At 46.7% G+C, this 27,229-nt stretch overlaps 1 protein-coding gene across 1 annotated transcript in view; it reads left to right on the top strand.

The window, feature by feature from the left end:
• Positions 1–27,229, top strand: part of RAB5A (RAB5A, member RAS oncogene family) — a 112,402-nt gene that overhangs the window by 43,841 nt on the left and 41,332 nt on the right. Inside the window, exon 2 of the mRNA XM_063922195.1 lies at positions 5,016–5,269. Coding sequence (XP_063778265.1) covers positions 5,104–5,269 — 166 coding nt within the window. The 5' untranslated portion in view covers positions 5,016–5,103. The remainder of the gene's footprint in view (positions 1–5,015; positions 5,270–27,229) is intronic.

A 27,229-nucleotide genomic window follows, 5' to 3' on the forward strand; every position in this document is an offset into this window, starting at 1 on the left:
CAACAGAAATTTCAGCCACAACTGCCAGGAAAATTGTTCGGGATGCAAAGAAAAATCCACAAGTAACTTCAGCTGAAATACAGGACTCTCTGGAAAAAAAAGTGGTGTGGTTGTTTCAAGATGCACAATAAGGAGGCATTTGAAGAAAAAATGGGCTGCATGGTCGAGTCGCCAGAAGAAAACCATTACTACGCAAATGCCACAAAGCATCCCACTTACAATACTCCAAACAGCACAGAGACAAGCCTCAAAACTTCTGGAACAAAGTCATTTGGAGTGATGAGACCAAAATTGAACTTTTTGGCCACAACCATAAACGTTACATTTGGAGAGGAGTCAGCAAAGCCTATGATGAAAGGTACACCATTCCTACTGTGAAACACGGAGGTAGATCGCTGATGTTTTGGGGATGTGTGAGCTACAAAGGCACTGGAAACTTGGTCAAAATTGATGGCAAGATGAATGAAGCATGTTATCAGAAAATACTGGAGGAAAATTTGCACTCATCAGCCCGGAAGCTGCGCATGGGACGTACTTGGACGTTCCAACATGACAACGGTCAAAAACACAAGGCCAAGTCGACCTGTCATTGGCTACAGCAGAATAAAGTGAAGGTTCTGGAGTGGCCATCTCAGTCTCCTGACCTCAATATCATTGAGCCACTCTGGGGAGATCTCAAATGTGCAGTTCATGCAAGACAGCCCAAGAATTTACAGGAACTGGAGGCTTTTTGCCAAGAAGAATGGGCAGCTTTACCATGTGAGAAAATAAAGAGCCTCATCCACAACTACCCCAAAAGACTTCAAGCTGTCATTGATGTTAAAGGGGGCAATACACGGTATTAAGAACTGGGGTATGTAAACTTTTGATCAGGGTCATTTGGGTAGTTTATGTTGTCATTCTGATTTAAAAAGAGTAAACACAGTTGTTTGACAATAAATGGCTTCACCCAACCACTAACCATGAGTGAAAGAAAAGTTTGAGTTATCATTCATATTCTCTTACAAATGGCCAGAAAATCACAAATTCTGCTAGGGTATGTAAATTTATGAGCACAACTGTATATTACATAGATATAGGGGCAATTTTTATTTGATTTTGCATCAGCAATTTTTATTAAAAGCAAAACTAAGCTGTTGTGTGTTTTTTTTTTTTTTTTTTATATGAAAAAATTAATTCTAAAGAATCTACTTTAAATCCAGTGGCAAAAATACAGAATATTTGCTCTTTGTCATACCGTTATATATTACATTCGGCCCCTAGTCTACTAGACTGTTTATGTTAGGTAAAGGAAAGGCTGTAATAGCATTATGGTAATTTCTAAGTCTATTTTGTACATTGTCCCCCATGTTCCCTCATTCCTTCCAAAAAATATAATCTGGTTATAGATGGCGCTTATTATAGAATTACCATGTGCAGTATTTGCTATATTTATCATTGTAAATAATCTGCCAGATGTCTCTGTGTGCTTTGAAAGCAATGCCCTGCTGCGCACATATTGGGCACTTACGGTAGTGCTAACATTGCATGTATTTCTGCACATCTCTATGTCAACGATACATCGTGCTGGTGTTGGACAATTAATTACCCCCCAAAGTGTACCTGTGGCCTATTCAGACTGTAGGCAGCTGTGTGTTTTGTGCCATTTGGCCTATATGCTCACTACAAATTGCTAGGAATGGGGTGCATTTGTGTTAATAGTGTACAGATAAGATGCAAATTAGTTCTAAAGGTATCCTAACCCCTAATTAAATAATTGGCTCAAAATTATAGCTTTTACACGCTGACAGTCTGTAGTAGTTTACTTTCACTCTAAAATTACTATTTTTAAGCATTTGAAATTGCTAGTTAGTATTAACAGCAGCCATATAAAGGAGATCAGGTATTCTATTATCATATGAATAAATATCTGCTACCTGCATTTGTTTTTAATTTTGTCAAAGAGCAACAATGTTGTTGTGTTTATCATGACTGCTTCTATATGGATATTGGTAAACTCCATTTGATCTTTGGTAGGAAAAAATATTTTCAAACATGCAGAAAGGGCTTCCTCATTTTCGAGAACACAAGCACAAGTTGTTGCTAAGCACATTTTTACGTACCATCTTTGCTTTTAAAGTTTACAGAGACGTTTTCGTTTTAGATTCATGCAGCAAAAATATGAATCACTCAATTCAGTGGAATCTAAAGATTATTTCCTGCTCATGTTTCTCCATAAATTGTTAAAGAGTACTGGGCAGATGTATCAAGCGTTCTAAAAAATGGAGAAGTTCCCCAACCAACCAGCTTTTACTTATCCTTTTTATTAATGGGGATCTCAGTTCAGCATGTTGGACACGATGTGCTGTTCCATGGAGACGCGAGGGAAAACTTGCAATATTGGGACTGCCGCATATGGCTAATATTCTTGCAGCTGAGCATTGCTGCAATTCCCGGTGGTGGCACACTGCGCTGAATTGAATCAACCACATAGAATGTACTAGATACTAGCTAGAAGTGTATTGGTTGCTATGGGCAGCTTCTCCACTCTTTAGGAGGTTTCTTGCATCATTCCATATGTTAATTCTAAAGAGCAGTTTTCTGGGTGATGTATTTATAATGCAAGTGCTTGCTAAACAATCAGTATCTGCCTTTCATGTTACCAAAAAGGGTGGCCTATGGCCAATGGCGGTGGTATGCAGTCTCCAGTAAGAGGATTTAGCTCTTTGGCCACTTGAAGTAATACAGCAGCCAGACGGATGTGGCCAGCAATGTGTTAAGAAGTCCTTACACTCTCCTCCACCTGCCTTCTGTTTACGGGAGGCTTTGTTAAAATGCATTAAAAATACACTATATGCACAAAAATATTGGGACGCCTGACCATTACACCAACAGGGACTGTAATGACATTGTATTCAAATACATATACTTTTATATGGAATTGGCCCCCATTTGCAGCTGTAACAGTTTCCACTCTTTTTGGAAGGCTTTCCACAAGATTTTGGAGTGTTTCTTTGGGAATTTGTGCCCATTCATTTCGTAGAGCATTTATGAAGTCAGTCACTGAAGTTGAATGAGTAGGCCTGGCTTGCAATCTCTGTTCCAGTTCATCCCAAAGGTGCTCAATGGGGTTTATGTTGGGTCTCTGTGCAGGCCAATCAAGTTCTTCCAGAACTCCTCAAACCATGACTTTATAGTGCACTGGGGCACAGTTATGTTGGAATAGTAAAAGGCCTTCCCCCAAACTGTTGCCACAAAGTTGGAAGCATAGCGTTGTTTAAAATCTATTGTTAGGCAGAAACATTAAGATTGCCCTTCACTTGATATAAGCGGCCTAACCCAAACCCTGAAAAACAGCCCCATACCATTATCCCTCCTCCACCAAACTTCACAGCATAATGCAGACAGGCAGATAACGTGCTCCTGGCACTCGCCAAACCCACGCTTGCCCATCTGACTGCTAAATAGAGAAGCACGATTCATCACTCCACAGAATACATTTCCACTGCTCCACAGTCCAGTGTCGGTGTGCCTTACACCACTTCATCTGACGCTTGGTGTTGGACTTGGTCATGTGAGGCTTGCATGCAGCTGTTCGGCCAAGAAAACTTATTCCATTGAGCTCCCGCCACACCGTTTTTGTGCTTATATTAATGCCAGTGTAAGTTCGGAACTCTTCCGCTATGCAATCAGCGGAGCGTTGGTGACTTTTACGCACCATGCCCCTTAGCAGTTGTTGATCCTGCTCTGTTTTTTTACGTGGTTTTTTGCTTTATGGCTGAGTTGCTGTTGTTCCTAAAGACTTCCACCTTCTAATAATATCACTTACAGTTGACAACCGAATATCCAGCAGGGATGAAATTTCACAAACCATCTTATTGCAAAGGTGGCTTTCTATCACAGTACCACGCTTGAAGTCATTAAGCTCTTCAGAATGGCACATTTTGTATTACAAATATTTGTAAATGGAGACTGCATGCCTAGGAGCTTCATTTTATACGCCTGTGGAAACGGGTCTGATTGAAACACCTGAATTCAATAGTTAACAGGTGTGGCCAAATACTTTTGTCCATATAGGAGGGAGTTCAATTGTTTGAAAAGTCGGTTGGATGTCTGTTTTTTCCTGTCTATTAGATAGGAAAAAACAGACACCCAACTAACTTTTCAAACAATTGAATACCCCCTATAGTGTATGTTGCAGTTAAACTCTCAGTAATAATTTTTTTTAATGCTTGCAGATTCCACCAAATTTGCAGTATTATAGTTATTTCTACTGTTTCCGGGGAAGTGATTATGTTATGTAGTTTTAGCCACTGGAATGTTGAAAGTGTGCAGCTCTTAAAGGACGATTTCCACAGGGATACATGAGATTTCATTGAGGCACCCCCTCCCCACATTCAAGCTTTTAGTGGAAAATGTGATTAAATGTTTGTGGTAACATTTCCGATTGTACTAAATATTTATTGCATGGTACTTTCTTTTTAATGTAACATAACATGCATAGTTTTAATAGCATTAGTAACGTGTATGCACAACACGGTTATTGTCCAGTTAATGTCTGTGGCGTGGGAGCTGCATTGTTTCACTTCTGCTGGCACTGTCTGTCGCATAGTGCGGCTCTAATTACTAATTTCTTGTTGGTAAAGGAATACTGTGTGTAGCCTGTGAAAGTGATAATAAATTTACATTGGAACTTGGCTTTTGATCACATAAATGTTTCCAAACAGTTGCTCAGATCTTCCATACTTATACCCCTTTTCCACTAGCTTTAAAAACACGGGTAAATGTGTGGGGCCTGCATTTACCCGTGTTTATTCCTAGTGGAAACGGCCCCCCCTGCAATTTCCCGGATCAAGTGATACGGGAATCCTACCCGGGCAGCTTGCCGGGTTGAACACGTGTGGGAAAGGGGGCTGTAGCACGGGTCGCAGCCGTATCAGGCTCCTCGCTGCGACCCGTGCTACAGGTGGAAAAGGGATATAAATAAGTATTGTATAAGTGTACATTTACAGTATTTTCTCATTTTTTATTAATAGATTACAAGAAGGATAAGCGATTGCAGAACCTCTTTGCTTCGTGGACTGTTGTATATAAATACAGAGACTTGCCTTTCAAAATTTAAATATGGCTAATCGAGGAGGAGCCACCAGACCCAATGGACCAAATGCTGGGAATAAAATCTGTCAGTTCAAGCTCGTCCTCTTAGGAGAGTCAGCGGTGGGAAAGTCCAGCCTAGTGCTGCGTTTTGTAAAGGGACAGTTTCACGAATTCCAAGAAAGCACAATCGGAGGTTAGAGAAAAAATGCATAAGTGATTTTCATTACTATTGCAGAATTTACAGTAGCATATTACTGACAAAACATTGCTGTAGTATTAAATGCGTATTTTATTTTATTTTTTTGGTCACCTAAATACCAGAAAACCTGTCCATGGCCAACAAATTGTGATATGCCAGATTTTTTTTTATTAGAGATTTAAAGATTTCGAAATGTTTATTGCACATTGTGTGCATTTTTTTTTAATCACCCGCACACACAATTATCTGCAGACATAAGTGGTTTTGAAATCCACAGTGCAGAAAGCTATTTGCACCAGATCGGGGAGGATAATATGGTAAGACCAGTGGGGACTGGATAGGACGCCTGCCCAGGTACTGATGAAACAGGATAGGCAAGTATTCTGTTTACAAAATGAAAATCATTTGCAAACGTATTACATTTAATTTAGACAGAAATTCTGTTGTGGTATAAGAACAAATGACAAGTCGTGGCTTGTCAGTTATGTGTAAATTCACCAAACAGCGCTGCAGTGACTTCAGGTATAGTATGTCATTCAGTAATACAAAGGACTTGACAGTGTGTTTGCTTGATTTACTAATATAATGCATCATTCCCATTATGTTAGTGTAATGTTATCACTTAAACCTGCATTATCGAAGTGGTAAATATTTTTTTGTTCACCCATTTATAATGGCTGTGAAAGTGAGTTGTGAATGGGAGAAACAATGAATGTGGTTGCAGCTTCTGATTGGTCCTATCTCTCGCCAAACCTGCCCCTTCTTTCCGACGAGGTCATACAGACACATTTTGTAGAGTCCTGTGAGGTGGAGGAACCAAGTAAGCTACAGTTCGTAATTCTCCCTCACTACAGTGATCATATAGGTGGAAATCCTTCTTTTGAAAATGGTTTGTATGCATTCATGTTTCTTCCTATTTCATCATGATTCCATGTATGGAGAGCTGACAATTAATGATAGGAACATTGCTTTGTTCGTTCCCCTCCCGGCCTTGGCGATTGGAAAGAATGGTTGCTAGCTTGTTGAATTAATTCTTGTGAATTAATTAAATTTTAGAATGTATTGGTCACATTCTTTATTATAAAACTATTCTTCAGAGCTTAATCAATACAGTATTTTCTCTATCGTCCTAGTGGATGCTGGGGTTCCTGAAAGGACCATGGGGAATAGCGGCTCCGCAGGAGACAGGGCACAAAAAGTAAAGCTTTAGGATCAGGTGGTGTGCACTGGCTCCTCCCCCCATGACCCTCCTCCAAGCCAGTTAGATTTTGTGCCCGGCCGAGAAGGGTGCAATCTAGGTGGCTCTCCTAAAGAGCTGCTTAGGAAAGTTTAGCTTAGGTTTTTTATTTTACAGTGAGTCCTGCTGGCAACAGGATCACTGCAACGAGGGACTTAGGGGAGAAGAAGTGAACTCACCTGCGTGCAGGATGGATTGGCTTCTTGGCTACTGGACATCAGCTCCAGAGGGACGATCACAGGTACAGCCTGGATGGTCACCGGAGCCTTGCCGCCGGCCCCCTTGCAGATGCTGAAGTAAGAAGAGGTCCAGAATCGGCGGCAGAAGACTCCTCAGTCTTCTAAAGGTAGCGCACAGCACTGCAGCTGTGCGCCATTTTCCTCTCAGCACACTTCACACGGCAGTCACTGAGGGTGCAGGGCGCTGGGAGGGGGGCGCCCTGGGAGGCAAATGAATACCTATTTTGGCTAAAAATACCTCACATATAGCCTCCGGAGGCTATATGGAGATATTTAACCCCTGCCAGAATCCGTTAAGAGCTGGAGACGAGGCCGCCCGAAAAAGGGGCGGGGCCTATCTCCTCAGCACACAGCGCCATTTTCCCTCACAGAAAGGCTGGAGGGAAGGCTCCCAGGCTCTCCCCTGCACTGCACTACAGAAACAGGGTTAAAACAGAGAGGGGGGGCACTAATTTGGCGATATGCTTATATATATATTAAGATGCTATAAGGGAAAACACTTATATAAGGTTGTCCCTATATAATTATAGCGTTTTTGGTGTGTGCTGGCAAACTCTCCCTCTGTCTCTCCAAAGGGCTAGTGGGTCCTGTCCTCTATCAGAGCATTCCCTGTGTGTGTGCTGTGTGTCGGTACGTGTGTGTCGACAGGTAGGAGGACGATGTTGGTGAGGAGGCGGAGCAATTGCCTGTAATGGTGATGTCACTCTCTAGGGAGTCGACACCGGAATGGATGGCTTATTTAGGAAATTACGTGATAATGTCAACACGCTGCAAGGTCGGTTGACGACATGAGACGGCCGACAAACAATTAGTACGGTCCAGACGTCTCAAAAACACCGTCAAGGGTTTTTAAAACGCCCGTTTACTTTAGTCGGTCGACACAGACACAGACAGGGACACTGAATCCAGTGTCGACGGTGAATAAACAAACGTATTCCTTATTAGGGCCACACGTTAAAGGCAATGAAGGAGGTGTTACGTATTTCTGATACTACAAGTACCACAAAAGAGGGTATTATGTGGGATGTGAAAAAACTACCATAGTTTTTCCTGAATCAGATAAATTAAATAAAGTGTGTGATGATGCGTGGGTTCCCCCCGATAGAAAATTATGGGCGGTATACCCTTTCCCGCCAGAAGTTAGGGCGCGTTGGGAAACACCCCTTAAGGTGGATAAGGCGCTCACACGCTTATCAAAACAAGTGGCGGTACCGTCTATAGATAGGGCCGTCCTCAAGGACCAGCTGACAAGGCTGGAAAATATAATAAAAAGTATATACACACATACTGGTGTTATACTGCCGCCAGCGATCGCCTCAGCCTGGATGTGCAGAGCTAGGGTGGCTTGGTCGGATTCCCTGACTAAAAATATTGATACCCTTGACAGGGACAGTATTTTATTGACTATAGAGCATTTCTATATATGCGAGATGCACAGAGGGATATTTGCACTCTGGCATCATGAATAAACGCGATGTCCATAACTGCCAGAAGATGTTATGGACACGACAGTGGTCAGGTGATGCAGATTCCAAACGGCACAGTATGGCCGTATAAAGGAAGAGGACTTGTTTGGGGTCGGTCCATCGGACCTGGTGGTCACGGCAACTGCTGGAAAATCCACCGTTTTTTACCCTAAGTCACATCTCTGCAGAAAAAGACACCGTCTTTTCAGCCTCAGTCCTCTCGTCCCTATAAGATCATATCTGCCCAGGGATAGAGGAAAGGGAAGAAGACTGCAACAGGCAGCCTATTCCCAGGAACAGAAGCGTTCCACCGCGTCTGACAAGTTCTCAGCATGGCGCTGAGACCGTACAGGACCCCTGGATCCTACATGTAGTATCCCGGGGGTACAGATGGGAATGTCGAGACGTTTCCCCTTCGCAGGCTCCTGAAGTCTGCTTTACCAAGTCTCCCTCCGACAAGGAGGTAGTATGGGAAAAAATTCACAAGCTGTGTTCCCAGCAGGTGACAATTAAATTACCCCTCCTACTACAGAAAAGGGGTATTATTCCACACTATATTGTGGTACTGAAGCCAGAAGGCTAGGTGAGACTTATTCTAAAAAAAAAAAAAAAAAAAAAAAATTTTTTTTTGAACACTTACAAAGGTTCAAATTAAGATGAAGTCACTCAGAGCAGTGATAACGAACCAGGAAGAAGGGGACTATATAGTGTCCCGGGACATCAGGGATGCTTACCTCTATGTCCCAAATTTGCCCTTCTCACTAAGGGTACCTCAGGTTCGTGGTGCAGAACTGTCACTATCAGTTTCAGACGCTGCCGTTTGGATTGTCCACGGCACCCCGGGGTCTTTACCAAGGTAATGGCCGAATTGATGATTCTTCTTCGAAGAAAAGGCGTCTTAATTATCCCTTACTTGGACGATCTCCTGATAGGGGCATAGTCCAGGGAACAGTTGGAGGTCGGAGTAGCACTATCTCGGATACTGCTACAATCAGCACGGGTGGATTCTAAATATTCCAAAATCGCAGCTGATCCCGACGACACGTCTGCTGTGCCTAGGGATGATTCTGGACACAGTCCAGAAAAAGGTGTTTCTCCCGGAAGAGAAAGCCAGGGAGTTATCCGAGCAAGTCAGGAACCTCCTAAAAACAGTGCATCATTGCACAAGGGTCCTGGTAAAAATGGTGGCTTCCTACGAAGCAATTCCATTCGGCAGATTTCACGTAAGAACTTTTCAGTGGGATCTGCTGGACAAATGGTCCGGATCGCATCTTCAGATGCATCAGCGGATAACCCAATATCCAAGGACAAGGGTGTCTCTCCTGTGGTGGTTACAGAGTGCTCATCTTCTAGAGGGCCGCAGATTCGGCATTCAGGATTGGATGCTGGTAACCACGGAGCCCAGCCTGAGAGGCTGGGGAGCAGTCACACAAGGGAAAAATTTCCAGGGAGTGTGATCAAGTATGGAGACTTTTCTCCACATAAATATACTGGAGCTAAGGGTAAATTTATAATGCTCTAAGCTTAGCAAGACCTCTGCTTCAAGGTCAGCCGGTATTGATCCAGTGGGAAAAACATCACGGCAGTCGCCCACGTAAACAGACAGGGCGACACAAGAAGCAGGAGGGCAATGGCAGAAACTGCAAGGACTTTTCGCTGGGCGGAAAATCATGTGATAACACTGTCAGCAGTTTTTCATCCCGGGAATGGAAACTGGGAAGCAGACTTCCTCAGCACGACCTCCACCCGGGAGAGTGGAAACTTCATTGAGAAGTTTTTTCCACATGATTGTAAACCGTTGGGAAATACCAAAGGTGGACATGATGGCGTCCCGTCTGAACAAAAAACGGGACAGGTATTGCGCCAGGTCAAGGGACCCTCAGGCAATAGATGTGGACGTTCTGGTAACACCGTGGGTGTACCAGTCGGTGTATGTGTTCCCTCCTCTGCTTCTCATACCTAAGGTGCTGAGAATTATAAGACGTAGAGGAGTAAGAACTATACTCATGGCTCCGGATTGGCCAAGAAGGACTTGGTACCCGGAACTTCAAGAGATGCTTACAGAGGTCTTATGGCCTCTGCCGCTAAGAAGGGACTTGCTTCAGCAAGTACCATGTCTGTTCCAAGACTTATCGCAGCTGCGTTTGTCGGCATGGCGATGGAAAGCCGGATCCTAAGGGAAAAAAGGCATTCCGGAAGAGGTCATTCCTACCCTGGTCAAAGCCAGAAAGGAGGTGACCGCACAACATTATCACCACGTGTGGCGAAAATTTGTTGCGTGGTGTGAGGCCAGGAAGGCCCCACAAAGAAATTTCAACTCGGTCGTTTCCTGCATTTCCTGCAAACAGGAGTGTCTATGGGCCTCAAATTGGGGTCCATTAAGGTTCAAATTCGGCCCTGTAAATTTTCTTCCAGAAAGAATTGGCTTCAGTTCCTGAAGTCCAGAAGTTTGTCAAGGGAGTATTGCATATACAAACCCCTTTTTTGTGCCTCCAGTGGCACTGTGGGATCTCAACGTAGTTCTGGGATTTCTCAAATCACATTGGTTTAAAACCAGTCAAATATGTGGATTTGCAGCATCTCACATAAAAAGTGACCATGCTCTTGGCCCTGGCCTGGACCAGGCGAGTGTCAAATTGGTGGTTTTTTCTCAAAAAAGCCCATATCTGTTTGTCCATTCGGACAGGGCAGAGCTGCGGACTCGTCCCCAGTTCTCTCCCTAAGGTGGTGTCAGTGTTTCACCTGAACCAGCTTATTGTGGTGCCTTGCACCTACTAGGGACTTGGAGGACTCCAAGTTGCTAGAAGTTGTCAGGGCCCTGAAAATATATTCCAGGACAGCTGGAGTCAGAAAATCTGACTCGCTGTTTATACTGTATGCACCCAACAAGTTGGGTGCGCCTGCTTCTAAGCAGTCGATTGCTCGTTGGATTTGTAACACAATTCAACTTGCACATTCTGAGGCAGGCCTGCCACAGTCTAAATCGGTTAAGGCCCATTCCACAAGGAAGGTGGGCTCATCTTGGGCGGCTGCCCGAGAGGTCTCGGCATTACAACTCTGCCGAGCAGCTACGTGGTCAGGGGAGAACACGTTTGTAAAATTCTACAAATTTGATATCCTGGCAAAAGAGGACCTGGAGTTCTCTCATTCGGTGCTGCAGAGTCATCCGCACTCTCCCGCCCGTTTGGGAGCTTTGGTATAATCCCCATGGTCCTTTCAGGAACCCCAGCATCCACTAGGACGATAGAGAAAATAAGAATTTACTTACCGATAATTCTATTTCTCGGAGTCCGTAGTGGATGCTGGGCGCCCATCCCAAGTGCGGATTATCTGCAATACTTGTACATAGTTACAAAAATCGGGTTATTATTGTTGTGAGCCATCTTTTCAGAGGCTCCGCTGTTATCATACTGTTAACTGGGTTTAGATCACAAGTTGTACGGTGTGATTGGTGTGGCTGGTATGAGTCTTACCCGGGATTCAAAATTCCTCCCTTATTGTGTACGCTCGTCCGGGCACAGTACCTAACTGGCTTGGAGGAGGGTCATGGGGGGAGGAGCCAGTGCACACCACCTGATCCTAAAGCTTTACTTTTTGTGCCCTGTCTCCTGCGGAGCCGCTATTCCCCATGGTCCTTTCAGGAACCCCAGCATCCACTACGGACTCCGAGAAATAGAATTATCGGTAAGTAAATTCTTATTTTAATCTGAGAATAATATGTTAGGTCCGACCAAAAACCATCAAGTCACTGCTAGGTAAATTGGCCTCATACTGCTACCATACCTGCATCTGCTATGTCTTTTCTGTTAAATCACTGCTAGGTAAATTGGCATACCATTTGTATTGGTATCTTTCAGTCTGTAGTAAGCCGGAAATCATTGTCTATTAGTGGGGGTTTAGTAGACTGTCTATGTTCACACTTTGTTGTTTACCTTTTGCTTTGGGTGTAGGCTCATGAGGGTGGGGTTTCAATTAGGCCTCTACACAAGTCTGTTTCTCTACTTAATCAGTATGTGGCCGGCTGTGAAGCAGTGCAGGCTGTAAAGTGTGTAGATGTGAAGTGTTAGTGTAAAGTGTAATAAAATATTGATATTGGAGACAGACCGGAAATAAACAAGTGAAAAACAGGACGACAATGAACTAACTTCTACGTCTGCTCTAAAAGGACTGCTATCAACATACAACAGTGAGTTTACCAATTCACTACCTCTAATGCCTGCTGAATTCACAACCTGGTCACCCCTTACAGGACTCCCTGTCTGGAAGGGTGGTCTTCAGTATGCTGGCGGTCGGGCTCCCGGCGACCAGCATACCGACACTTATTCTCCCTCGTGGGGGTCCACGACCCCCCTGGGGGGAGAATAAAATAGTGTGGCGCGCGTAGCGAGCCCGCAAGGGGCTCATTTGCGCTCGCCACACTGTCGGTAAGCCGGCGGCCGGCCTCCCGGCGCCGGTATGCTGGTCGCCGGGAGGCCGGCCGACGGCAGATCTTAGTTAACCCGTCTGGAAATCTCAAAGACCTAATGCTCTCAACCATTGCTTCTGTCCTTCTAAATAACACTATTTACTCTGTAATTACTTCAATTTGCCTTTAATTCCCTAAAATGTCCATACTGCAGTGTCTCTGCTTTTAGTACAGCCGCATTAAATATTTGTTTTTACTGGTCACTATTTTCACAAACCCCTTTTATAATATTCCTCTGATCACCGCTGACATACTGCACTGGAGCCATGGCTCCTAAATCCGGTCCCGTACCAATCCACTCTGCTGGCTCTCACCCCATCCACATTCCCCAATCATCCCCCCACACTTCCAACCCAACCAATCTGATCCACATTTCCCCTATCCCATCCCTTCCTTTCTCCTGTGCTCTCTGGAATGCCAGATCAATCTGCAACAAACTAATTGCTATCCACCTCCCCTGCTGCCCTCTCGTATGGGGGCTTCTTCACCCATTCTGTCAGACCTGATGACTGCCAAGGTGGTGGAGTGGGCATCCTACTCTCTCCAAACTGAACCTTTTGTGTCATCCCACCCAAACCCTCACTTTTTCCACTTTTGAGGTCCACTCTATCCACCTCTTCACCTCCAGGTGCCGGTCATCTACCGCCTTCCCGGCTATGTCTCCCCATTCCTCGACAACTTTGCTGCCTGGCCTTCCCCATTTCCTCGGACATCCCCTCTATCATCCTTGGTGACTTTAACATCCTTATAGACATTGCTCAACCAGCATCTACTAATCTTCTTGCCCTCTCTTTCTACTTTAGCCTTTCTCAATGGACCTCTACCCCCACTCCCCGTCTTGGCCACTCCCTTGACCTTGTCTTCACCCACTGGTGTGATCTTTCTGACTTCTCCAGCTCTCCTTTCCCCCTCTCAGACCACTATCTACTCTCTTTTAGCCTCTCATATCCTCCTCTCCTCCCCACACCCCGACCCACCATTACCAGACACAATCTCTGGTCTTTTGACTCCACTGTTCTGTCCTCCCGCGATACTGCCCCAACCAGGCGGCATCCTTCTATAACTCCACCCTCACCTCTGCACTTGATTCTGTTGCTCCCGTCTTCTCTGTTCCCCTCCGACGTCCTAAACCCCAACCCTGGCACTCCAAACTGACCAGATTCCTGCAAAAATGCTCTCTCAGTGCCGGGTGCCTCTAAAGGAAATCTCACACTCTCGCGGTCTTCCTTCATTTCAAGTTTGTTTTTTCTTCCTATAGCTCTGCACTCTTCCTCGCCAAGCAATCCTTTTTCCAAACACTCATCTTTTCTCAGTCCTCGAATCCCCACCAACTCTTTAATACTTTCAACACTCTCCTTCACGCCCCCCCCCCCCCTCCTCTTCTCCCACCCTCCCTCACTGCCACTGACTTTGCCTCAATTTTTGAGGATAACAAGGAGGCGATCCAACTCAAAATTCTCTCCCTCGTACAATCCCACCTTATGCTCCTTTTTGGCAACCACAGACAAAGACGAACACTCCCTCATCCTATCCTCTCCCCCCTCAACCTGCCCCCCTGGACCCCCTTTCCTCCCACCTCCTCCGCTCCCTCTCCCCCCCTCCCCACTGCCTGCCCCCACCTTGCTCACCTCTTCAACCTATCACTCTCTACCGGCATCTTTCCCTCACCATTCAAACATGCTCTTGTCTCCCCTATTCTCAAAAAACCCAACCTTGACCCTTCCTCGCTATCTATCACCCCATCTCTCTTCTCCCATATGCCTCCAAACTACTTGAGCAGTTGGTAATCATCCATCTTACAAGCTACCTCTCTGACCACTCCATCCTTGATCCTCTTTAATCTGGCTTTCGCCCACTCCACTTCACTGAAACTTGCCTGGTCAAAGTCACCAATTACCTGCTTTTGGCTAAATCCAGGGGTCACTTCTCTCTGCTCATCTTCCTGGATTTCTCTGCGGCCTTCGACACTGTGGATCATCCTCTCCTCCTCCGCACCCTTCAGTCAGTTGGCCTCTCTAGCACTGTCCCTGCCTAGTTCACCTCTTACATTGCTAACCGCTCCTTCTTTGTGTCTGCCTCTGGCTCCACCTCATCCCCTTCCACCCTCCCAGTTTGGTGTCCCCCAGGGTTCTGTCCTTTTCTCCCTTCTCTTCTCCCTGTACACCTCTTCCTTGGGTGCATTCATAAGCTCCTTTATCCTCCAATACCACCTCTATGCGGATGATACACAACTATACCTCTCCTCTCCTGACCTCTTTCTCTCTCTACTCTTTTTGGAATCCAGCTGCCTCTCTGCCATATTTTCCTGGATGTCTGAGCGCTCCCTGAAGCTCAACTTGGACAAAACCAAACTCATCATCTTGCCCCTATCCAGAGTCTCCACCCCTCACCCCAATATTTCTATCACTGTTGACAACACTGTCATCTTCCCCATTTCTCTAACTCCGCTGCCTGGGTGTCACTCTTGACTTCTCTCTCCCTTTCGCCTCCACATTCAATCTCTGGCTCAATCCTGTCGATTCCAGCTATGCAACATCTCTCGCATCAAGCCATTCCTCTCCTAGAGTGTGACTAATCCACTCACTAGTCATCTCACAGCTCGACAATTGCAACATTCTCCTAACTGGCCTCCCAGACTCCCATCTCGCTCCACTCTGAGATGTTCTCAACTCCGCAGCTAGACTTCTCTTCCTTTCCCGCCGCTCCACATCTGCCACTCCACTTCGACAAAACCTACACTGGCTCTCATTCCCCCACAGAATCCTCTTCAGACTCCTCACCCTCGCATACAAGGCCTTCTCTAATTCCTTTGCACAATACATCTCCAACCTCATCTCCCTACATACTCCCGTCGGCCCACTTTGGTCAGCCAATGACCGTTGCCTCTCGTCTATCCTAGTCACTACATTCCACGCGCCAATCCAAGGTTTTGCCCGCTGCCCCTCTTCACTGGAACAAGTTCCCTTGCTGTATTACACTCTTCCCGACCCTGCAAAGCTTCAAATGGGCACTGAAAACTAACATGTTCATTAAAGTGTGAGCGCTTCTATTATTTTCTTTTTTTTAGTTCATCAAAGTGTACCCTTCCGCATAATCTAGTCTTGAGGCCACTCTCCCATCCTCACTCCTTGGCCATCTCTGCCTTGCTTACTTCCTGACACCAGGCCACCTTCCACTTGCTTGTACCTGATGTCACCTGTCTTTCTCCCTCTCCCTTAGATTGTAAGTTCCTTAGAGCAGGGCCCTCGTCCCTCCTGTTCTCACAGCCCTCTTGTCTTGCACTTCAATTACAGCTCTCTCCTACACAGCTGATCGCCCCCAGTAGTACGCCGATTACTCTTTTGCTTCCTGACATCTTTGCTGTATTGTGTAATGGGAACTGTGGTGCTAATTGTTACCTGTGCTCTGTTTTAGTTTTCTGTGATGTTAAATTCTGTATGTTCTAGTGTGTGTTGTATGTACGGTGCTGCCTGTGGCAACTTATAAATAAATTGTAATAATAATAAAGTCCCCTCCACCACTAATCTAGTGTAAAGACTGCCGCTAAACCATCCACAACCTACTCTGCATCGCCTTTTACCTCTGTAATTTTAGCTTTGAGTGAATGGTAATGGTAGCACTTTCTCTGCAATTTTCCAATTCCCTGTGACTCACCTGAGCTATACAGCTTTTGGCACTGCCTTACCGTTTTTGGGCTCCTGACTTAACTCTGTATTCTTATACCGCTTTTTCTCTAGCATCCAGAAGGGATATTGGGGAAAACTAGTACGATGGGGTATAGATGGGGTCCAAAGGAGCCAGTGCACTTTAAATTTCTTCAACTGGGTGTGCTGGCTCCTCCCCTCTATACCCCCTCCCACAGGCAGTTTAGAAAAAAGTGCCCTCTGAGAGTATGCACATCTTTGCAGCTCCAAAGAGCTTTCTTCAATTTCTTTTAAATCTTTTATTTTCGGTATGCTGTCTGGGCAACAGCATACCTGCCCCGTGGGATTTAGGGGACGGTCACCGGCCTTACGAGGTGCAGTGCAGCTTCCCCGCTGCAGGACCACCGTCCTCAGGGGTTGTTGTTCAGCGGGGCACTGCGCCTTGGCTGCTACAGCCGCAGCACGCTGCATACCCCTAACGCTGCCTGAAGGTGACATCGGTGGTGAGTACAAACCGGGCGCCCAGCTAGGGGGGTCCCATGGTTCAAAGTTTGGCTGACCACGGATGCGGCGTATGGGACCCTCCATGGGGGGTCCCGCTAGGATCCCCCGTGTGTAAACTGGCACAAAACTGCTTAACTGGCACTTGTGTGATGTTTTAAGCTGTTTAGGAGACTTTGCCAGTATAAAAAATATGTACAACCCCGGCGCCATTGGAGGGGTCGGAGCTTCCTCAGAGCGGGACTTGGGGCGTTTTGGCGGCTTCCTCTGCTTACTGCAGCCAGCTCTAGCACACACACAACGCTTCCTGCCTCACAGACATGCTGGAAAACTGGTACAGGGTGTATCAAAGGGGGAGAGCTGCTTGTGTATACTATCCTGAACATATTTAAGATTGCAGTTGTTACTGTTTACTGTGTTTTACAGAGCTGACAGTCTCACTGGGACTGTGCAGCTCAGGGTGTGCATGTATCATCCCTCTCTGTGTGTCTCCTCTCACATACAGTAGGGCAGGCTTGCATTATAACTGTATGTGTATGTTTTTTCTCTTACGTCCTAGAGGATGCCGGTGTCCGAATTAGTACCATGGGGTATAGACGGGTCCACTAGGAGCCATTGACAAGAATTTGAGAGTGTGGGCTGGCTCCTCCCTCTATGCCCCTTCTACCAGACTCTGTTTAGAAAATGTGCCCGGAGGAGCCGGTCACAGCTAGGGGAGTTCTACAGAGCTTCTCTGGAAAACGTTTATTTTAGAGTTTTTTATTTTACAGGGAGGCTGCTGGCAACAGCCTCCCTGCCTCGTGGGACTAAGGGGGGGAAGTAGTGTCCGCTCTGCGGGGTCTTAGCCAATATCTCAGCTGACAGGACACTGAGCTCCTGAGGGGATCGAACGTTCCCGACCACAGGGGATAGCTCATCCCGGCAGCATGCCGCCACCCCCTTACAGAGCCAGAAGATCAGTGGCGAGTCAGTCACCGGCCCCCCTAGCAAGCGGGGAGCCGGTGTGAAGATGGCTGCAACAGGGTATGTAGCGCAGTACTAACTGCGCTCCGGGGTTAAGCGGTACATAGTGCTGTGAGGGGCGCCCTGAGCCAGCGCCTACACCCTACACTGACCGCTAAAGCCTGTCAGGGTCCCAGGATCGCTGCCAGCATGAATCCTCAGGCCAGTATAATCTCCTCCTGAAGAGCGGGAAGACAGCGCCATTAAGGGGGCAGAGCTTCTCAGTGCGGACCCAGCAGCATTCAGCACCATTCTCCTGCCTGCAGAAACGCTGTCAGTGAAGAGCAGTCCCTCCAGAGCAACTCCAGCTATCTCTTACGGTACCAGGGGGTTGTAGAAGGTAAGGGAGGCTGTGTAATGACTGTGTAACCTATTAAGGTGCACAGTCTCCCTATACATTGAAAGCGCTATGTGTGGGTTGGCTCCAATCTCTGTGTCTCTCTTGCCATTCTTGGGGGTGAAACTCTGTCTAGCCTCCCGTGTGTGTGTGTGTGTGTGTGTGTGTGTGTGTGTGTGTAGTGTTGGGAGTCTCCATTTAGCTATGTCTAGGGACTCTGTGTCATATTGCTGCAAAGGATATGTCCTCTCAGGATGATCTCATTCCATGTAATCATGATTGCACTGTTTTAGCGCAGATACCAGCAAGGGAGCCTGAGTGGTTATCCTCTATCAAATCTATGATTTCTCAGATTTCTACTAGGGTTGCACAGAATGAATCTGCTACTCAGGTTTTACAGACCTCTATGGCCGTTTGGTCCGGTTCTGTTGCCTCAGGGCCCCCCTCTGTAGGTTCCCACAAACGTGCTCTTGCCCAGATTATGCAAGATGACACTGATACCGATTCTGACACGGCAGACAGTGATGGGGTTGTGCTTAAGGGGGGCTGCATCTCTTGCTAAAGGGGTGCAGTTGATGATAGATGCTATCAGGGATGTGTTGAATATTGCTGATATACCACCTGAGCAGGTTGAGGATGCTTACTTCACTGACAGTAAGAAAGTCTCGCTAACCTTCCCTGCGTCCAAAGAATTAAAGGGTAATTCCATAATTATGTCAACCAGAACATCTTTTCCTGAAAGTGGCAACAATTAATCTTGCAGTGAAAATGTATATTCTCTGAAGTTAATATTTTGTAAAACCAAAGATGATAAACACCTGTTTTTCATAAATCATAAGTTGGCAGCATTGCTTATTCAAGATGGCAGTCTGTGGTGATTTTGTGCCTTATTTGACAACTGTTTACAGGTATGTAATTGTCATTATATGAAATATTGTTACACACCAGATTATAAGAATCTTACCAGAGCCACAATTTGATAATAGGCTTAAACTGTATTTTCAAGATGTTAGCTTTGATAATGATGTAGTTTAATTGACAGATTTAAATGGTTTTTGCAAGTATTTTGGAACATGTCGTGTCTGTCACAGGAATAATGTTTAATTAAATATTTACAAATACTTGAAATTTCTTTTCTCTAACGTCCTAAGTGGATGCTGGGGACTCCGTAAGGACCATGGGGATTAGCGGCTCCGCAGGAGACTGGGCAAAACTATAAAGAAAGCTTTTAGACTACTGGTGTGCACTGGCTCCTCCCACTAAGACCCTCCTCCAGACTTCAGTTAGATTCTTGTGCCCGGCTGAGCTGGATGCACACTAGGGGCTCTCCTGAGCACCTAGCAAGAAAGTATATTTAGGTTTTTTATTTTACAGTGAGATCTGCTGGCAACAGACTCACTGCAGCGAGGGACTAAGAGGAGAAGAAGCGAACCTACCTAACAGGTGGTAGTTTGGGCTTCTTAGGCTACTGGACACCATTAGCTCCAGAGGGATCGACCGCAGGACCCGACCTTGGTGTTCGTTCCCGGAGCCGCGCCGCCGTCCCCCTTACAGAGCCAGAAGCAACGAAGAGGTCCGGAAAATCGTCGGCAGAAGACTTCGGGCTTTACCAAGGTAGCGCACAGCACTGCAGCTGTGCGCCATTGCTCCTCATGTACACCTCACACTCCGGTCACTGATGGGTGCAGGGCGCTGGGGGGGGGGGGCGCCCTGAGGGCAATATATGACACCTTGGCTGGCAAATATACATCATATATAGTCCTAGAGGCTATATAGATGTAAAATTACCCCTGCCAGTATTCCAGAAAAAGCAGTAGAAAGTCCGCCGAAAAGGGGGCGGGGCTTCTCCCTCAGCACACTGGCGCCATTTTTCCCTCACAGTTCCGCTGGAAGGAAGCTCCCTGGCTCTCCCCTGCAGTCTGAACACTACAGAAGGGTAAAAAAGAGGGGGGGGGGCACTAAATTTAGGCGCAGTATAGATAATATATATATATGATATATATAAAAAAGCAGCTATAAGGGAAAACACTCATTGATAGTGGGATCCCTGTGTTATATAGCGCTCTGGTGTGTGCTGGCATACTCTCTCTCTGTCTCCCCAAAGGGCTTTGTGGGATCCTGTCCTCTGTCAGAGCATTCCCTGTGTGTTTGCGGTGTGTCGGTACGGCTGTGTCGACATGTTTGATGAGGAGGCTTATGTGGAGGCGGAGCAAATGCCTGTAAACGTGATGTCACCCACTGCGGGGTCGAGACCTGAGTGGATGGTGCTGTGGAAGGACTTACGCGACAGTGTCGACTCCTTGCATAAAAGGTTTGACGACATACCTATTGTGGGACAGCCGGCTTCTCAGCCTGTGCCTGCCCAGGCGTCTCAAAAGCCATCAGGGGCTCTAAAACGCCCGCTACCTCAGATGGCTGACACAGATGTCGACACGGATACTGACTCCAGTGTCGACGACGATGAGACTAATGTAACTTCCAGTAGGGCCACACGTTACATGATTGAGGCAATGAAAAATGTGTTGCACATTTCTGATGTTACCCCCGGTACCACAAAAAAGGGTATAATGTTTGGAGAGAAAAAACTACCAGTAGCTTTTCCTCCATCTGAAGAGTTAAATGAAGTGTGTGAAGAAGCGTGGGCTTCCCCTGATAAAAAGCTGGTAATTTCTAAGAGGTTACTAATGGCGTACCCTTTCCCGCCAGAGGATAGGTCACGCTGGGAAACATCCCCTAGGGTGGATAAAGCGCTCACACGCTTGTCAAAGAAGGTGGCACTACCGTCTCCGGATACGACCGCCCTGAAGGAATCTGCTGATAGAAAGCAGGAGGCTATCCTGAAATCTATATATATACACACACACACAGGTGTTATACTGAGACCGGCTATTGCTTCAGCCTGGATGTGCAGTGCTGCTGCTGCGTGGTCAGATTCCCTGTCAGAAAATATAGATACCCTAGACAGGGACACTATATTGCTAAACGTAGAGCATATAAAAGACGCACTTTTATACATGAGGGATGCACAGAGGGATATTTGCCGGCTGGCATCCAAAATTAGTGCAATGTCCATTTCTGCCAGGAGAGGGTTATGGACTCGGCAGTGGACAGGAGATGCAGATTCCAAACGACACATGGAAGTTCTGCCTTATAAGGGTGAGGAATTGTTCGTGGATGGTCTCTCGGACCTCGTTTCCACAGCAACAGCTGGGAAGTCTACATTTTTACCCCATGTTCCCTCACAACCAAAGAAAGCACCGTATTATCAGGTACAGTCCTTTCGGCCCAACAGGGGCAAGCGGGTTAAAGGCGCGTCCTTTCTGCCCAGAGGCAGAGGTAGGGGAAAGAAGCTGCAGCATACAGCCAGTTCCCAGGAGCAAAAGTCCTCCCCCGCTTCCTCTAAGTCCACAGCATGACGCTGGGGCTTCACAGGCGGAGCCAGGTACGGTGGGGGCCCGTCTCAAAAACTTCAGCAATCAGTGGGCTCGCTCACGGGTGGATCCCTGGATCCTTCAAGTAGTATCTCAGGGGTACAAGCTGGAATTCGAGACATCTCCCCCCCGCCGTTTCCTCAAATCTGCCTTGCCAACCACTCCCTCAGGCAGGGAGGCAGTGTTACAGGCAATTCACAAGCTGTATTCACAACAAGTGATAGTAAAGGTGCCCCTACTTCAACAAGGAAGGGGTTACTATTCCACAATGTTTGTGGTACCGAAACCGGACGGTTCGGTGAGACCCATTTTAAATTTGAAATCCTTGAACACATATATAAAAAAATTCAAGTTCAAGATGGAATCGCTTAGGGCGGTTATTGCAAGCCTGGACGAGGGGGATTACATGGTATCACTGGACATCAAGGATGCTTACCTACATGTCCCCATTTACCATCCTCACCAGGAGTACCTCAGATTTGTGGTACAAGATTGTCATTACCAATTCCAGACGTTGCCGTTCGGTCTATCCACGGCTCCGAGGGTCTTTACCAAGGTAATGGCCGAAATGATGATTCTCCTTCGAAAGAAGGGAGTTTTAATTATTCCGTACTTGGACGATCTCCTGATAAAGGCGAGGTCCAGAGAGCAGTTGTTGGTAGGGGTAGCACTATCTCGGGAAGTGTTACAACAGCACGGCTGGATTCTAAACATTCCAAAGTCACAGCTGGTCCCTACGACACGTCTGCTGTTCCTAGGGATAGTTCTGGACACAGAACAGAGAAAAGTGTTTCTCCCGGAGGAGAAGGCCAAGGAGCTGTCATCTCTAGTCAGAGGCCTCCTAAAGCCAAAACAGGTGTCGGTGCATCACTGCACGCGGATCCTGGGAAAAATGGTAGCTTCCTACGAAGCGATTCCATTCGGCAGGTTTCATGCAAGAACCTTTCAGTGGGACCTGTTGGACAAGTGGTCCGGATCGCATCTTCAGATGCATCGTCTGATAACCCTGTCTCCGAGGACAAGGGTGTCTCTGCTGTGGTGGCTGCAGAGTGCTCATCTTCAAGAAGGCCGCAGATTCGGCATACAGGACTGGGTCCTGGTGACCACGGATGCCAGCCTTCGAGGCTGGGGAGCAGTCACACAGGGAAGAAACTTCCAAGGACTATGGTCAAGTCAGGAGACTTCCCTGCACATAAATATTCTGGAACTGAGGGCCATTTACAATGCCCTAAGTCAGGCAAAACCCCTGCTTCAAAACCAGCCGGTACTGATCCAGTCAGACAACATCACGGCGGTCGCCCATGTAAATCAACAGGGCGGCACGAGAAGCAGGACGGCAATGGCAGAAGCCACAAGGATTCTCCGATGGGCGGAAAATCACGTGTTAGCACTGTCAGCAGTGTTCATTCCGGGAGTGGACAACTGGGAAGCAGACTTCCTCAGCAGGCACGACCTCCACCCGGGAGAGTGGGGACTTCATCCAGAAGTCTTTCAAATGATTGTAAACCGGTGGAAAAAGCCACAGGTGGACATGATGGCGTCCCGCCTAAACAAAAAGCTAGAAAAATATTGCGCCAGGTCGAGAGACCCGCAGAATTTCAGCTGGGCCGTTTCCTGCACTTCCTACAGTCAGGGGTGACTATGGGCCTTAAATTGGGTTCCATTAAGGTCCAGATTTCGGCTCTATCGATTTTCTTCCAGAGATAACTGGCTTCACTACCTGAAGTTCTGACTTTTGTTAAGGGAGTGCTGCATATTCAGCCCCCTTTTGTGCCTCCAGTGGCACCTTGGGATCTCAACGTGGTGTTGGATTTCCTAAAGTCACATTGGTTTGAGCCACTGAAAACCGTGGATTTGAAATATCTCACGTGGAAAGTGGTCATGTTGTTGGCCTTGGCTTCGGCCAGGCGTGTATCAGAATTGGCGGCTTTGTCATGTAAAAGCCCTTATCTGATTTTCCATATGGATAGGGCAGAATTGAGGACTCGTCCCCAGTTTCTCCCCAAAGTGGTATCAGCTTTTCATCTGAACCAACCTATCGTGGTGCCTGCGGCTACAAATGACTTGGAGGCTTCCAAGTTGTTGGATGTAGTCAGGGCCCTAAAAATCTATGTTTTCAGGACAGCTGGAGTCAGAAAGACTGACTCGCTCTTTATCCTGTATGCGCCCAACAAGTTGGGTGCACCTGCTTCAAAGCAGACTATTGCTCGCTGGATCTGTAGTACGATTCAGCTTGCACATTCTGCGGCTGGACTGCCGCATCCTAAATCAGTAAAAGCCCATTCCACGAGGAAGGTGGGCTCTTCTTGGGCGGCTGCCCAAAGGGTCTCGGCTCTTCAACTTTGCCGAGCAGCTACTTGGTCGGGGTCAAACACGTTTGCTAAATTCTACAAGTTTGACACCCTGGCTGAGGAGGACCTTGAGTTTGCTCATTCGGTGCTGCAGAGTCATCCGCACTCTCCCGCCCGTTTGGGAGCTTTGGTATAATCCCCATGGTCCTTACGGAGTCCCCAGCATCCACTTAGGACGTTAGAGAAAATAAGAATTTACTCACCGGTAATTCTATTTCTCATAGTCCGTAGTGGATGCTGGGCGCCCATCCCAAGTGCGGATTGTCTGCAATACTTGTATATAGTTATTGCTTAACTAAAGGGTTATTGTTGAGCCATCTGTTGAGAGGCTCAGTTGTTATCATGCTGTTAACTGGGTATTGTATCACGAGTTATACGGTGTGATTGGTGTGGCTGCTATGAGTCTTACCTGGGATTCAAAATCCTTCCTTATTGTGTCAGCTCTTCCGGGCACAGTATCCTAACTGAAGTCTGGAGGAGGGTCTTAGTTGGAGGAGCCAGTGCACACCAGTAGTCTAAAAGCTTTATTTATAGTTGTGCCCAGTCTCCTGCGGAGCCGCTAATCCCCATGGTCCTTACGGAGTCCCCAGCATCCACTACGGACTATGAGAAATAGAATTACCGGTGAGTAAATTCTTATTATCTTCTTTACCCAACCAAGCCAACAACTGTATCATTCTCAGTGTTAAGTCATGGAACTGTAGGTTTCATATTTTGGAAGATTTGGAAGGAAGTTATACTCATCCTGAATTTGTGTTCCCATTCAGTGTCGTGTCTGTCACATAATATTTGTACCTGTATGATTCTGATAATTACAGAATTAAACTTCCCTGTTACTTTACCAGTTAACTGAATGATTATAGTTTATAACTAGAATAGTTTGCAGAACTTTCTGATGTTTTATTAATGGAAAAAAAAAATCATGAAAAAAATTATCATCATTATTCTTGCAGTGAATCGTTTGTCGTGTCTGTCACAAATGGAATTGCCTTAAATGCTATTTTTGAAAAAGCATGGGAAAACCCGGAGAAAAAATTCCAGTTCCCTAGAAGAGTTCTGGTTGCTTTCCCCTTCCCTGAGAAGGATAGAAAAAATCTAGATGGTTTTACCCATCCCAAGATCTACCGCCTTAAAGGAGCCGGCTGAAGCAAAATTGATACTACACTCAAATCCATATACACGACTTCAGGGGTGATACTATGTCCTACTATTGCCTGTGCATGGATTTCCAAAGCTATAGTAAAGTGGTCAGGCACATTACTTGAGGATTTGGATACAATGGATAAAAGTGACGTTGAATTGTTTTTACGTAACATTCAGGATTCTGCAGGATTTATGGTGCAATCCATGAAAGACCTGGGTTCAATGGCTGCAGGAATATCTTCCATGTCTGTCTCAGCTCATCGAGGACTGTGGCTGCGCCAGTGGTCTGCCGGCGCAGAATTCAGGAGAGGTGTGGAGACCCTGCCCTACACAGGTCAGGCTCTCTTTGAGGAAGCGTTGGATGCGTGGATCTCCACGGCTACAGTGGGTAAGTCACCTTTTCTTCCCTCAGCTGCATCTGCTACGAAGAAACATTTTTCTTCGGCTGCATCACAGTCCTTTCGGGTTGCTGAAACAAGAAAGGCCAAACCGTCCAACACCTTCTTTAGAGGAGGTCGACCAAAATCCAAGAAACCTGCTGCTGCAGGTTCCCAGGAACAGAAGCCTGCTTCAGGTACGCCAAAGTCCTCAGCATGACGGTGGACCGCGCGGCCTGGAGGTAGGGCCGGAGGGGGAGAGACTCAGACATTTCGGTCACGTCTGGGTGTCGTCCGGCCTGGATCCCTGGGTACAAGATATTGTGTCCCAGGGGTACTGGCTGGAGTTTAAAGATCTCCCTCCTCACCGGTTCTTCAAATCAGGCTTGCCAACTTTGCCGGCAGACAGGGCTACCCTACAGGTAGCCATCCAGAAGTTGGTGGAGGCACAAGTTGTTATTGTACCAGTTCCTCCCGAGATGCAAAACAAGGGTTACTATTCAAACCTTTTCGTGTTACCGAAACCGGATGGTTCGATCAGACCCATTCTGAACTTAAAATCACTAAACCCCTTTCTGAGGGAGTTCAAGTTCAAAATGGAGTCTCTAAGGGCGGTAATATCAGGTCTGGAGGAGGGGGAATTCCTGGTATCCCTGGATATCAAGGATGCGTACCTCCACATTCCGATTTGGCCACTGCATCAAGCTTATCTCCAATTTGCACTCTTTGACTGTCATTTTCAATTCCAGGCCCTGCCATTCGGCCTCTACACAACACCGAGGATATTCACCAAGGTGATGGCGGAAATGATGGTTCTCCTCCGCAGACAGGGAGTAAACATAATTCCATATTTGGACGATCTGCTGATAAAGGCATCGTCCAAGGAGAAGCTGTTACAGTCCATAACTCTCACGACCCAGCTTCTCAAGGAACATGGTTGGATCCTGAATCTTCCAAAATCACATTTGGAACCTACCAGGAGGTTGTCATTTCTGGGAATGATCCTCGACACTGAAGTGCAGAGGGTGTTTCTTCCAGAGGAAAAAGCGTTGGTGATACAAACAATGGTCCGGGATGTCCTGAGGCTCTGCAGTACGGGCGATTTCATGCAACTGGATCTCCTGGACAAATGGTCGGGATGTCATCTACACATGCACCAGATAATACGTCTGTTGCCAAAGGCCAGGATCTCACCCCTCTGGTGGCTGCAATTAACTCACCTTCTGGAGGGCCGCAGGTTCGGGATTCAGTACTGGATCCTTCTAACCACGGATGCAAGTCTCCGGGGCTGGGGTGCAGTCACTCAAGGGGAAACCTTCCAAGGAAGGTGGTCAAGTCTGGAAGCCGGCCTGCCAATAAACTTCTGGAATTAGAGCCATCTACAACAGTCTTCTCCCAAGAGGCCCATCTTATGATAAATCGGGCCATTCAAGTGCAGTCGGACAATGTAACGACAGTGGCTTACATAAACCAACAGGGCGGAACGAAGAGCAGAGCTGCAATGTCAGAGGTAAAAAGAATCATCCTCTGGGTGGAAAAACACGCGTTGGCGCTGTCGGCAATTTTCATTACTGGAGTAGACAACTGGGAAGCGGACTTTCTCAGCAGACACGCTCCCCATCCAGGGGAGTGGGGCCTCCATCCGGAGGTGTTCACGGAGGTGACAAATCTTTGGGGTGTACCTCAAATAGACAGGATGGCCTCTCATCATCTCAACAAGAAACTTCGGTGCTATTGTTCCAGGTCGAGGGACCCGCAAGC

Source organism: Pseudophryne corroboree, chromosome 5 (assembly GCF_028390025.1).
Source record: "Pseudophryne corroboree isolate aPseCor3 chromosome 5, aPseCor3.hap2, whole genome shotgun sequence".
In the NCBI taxonomy this organism is placed as follows: Eukaryota; Metazoa; Chordata; class Amphibia; order Anura; family Myobatrachidae; genus Pseudophryne; species Pseudophryne corroboree.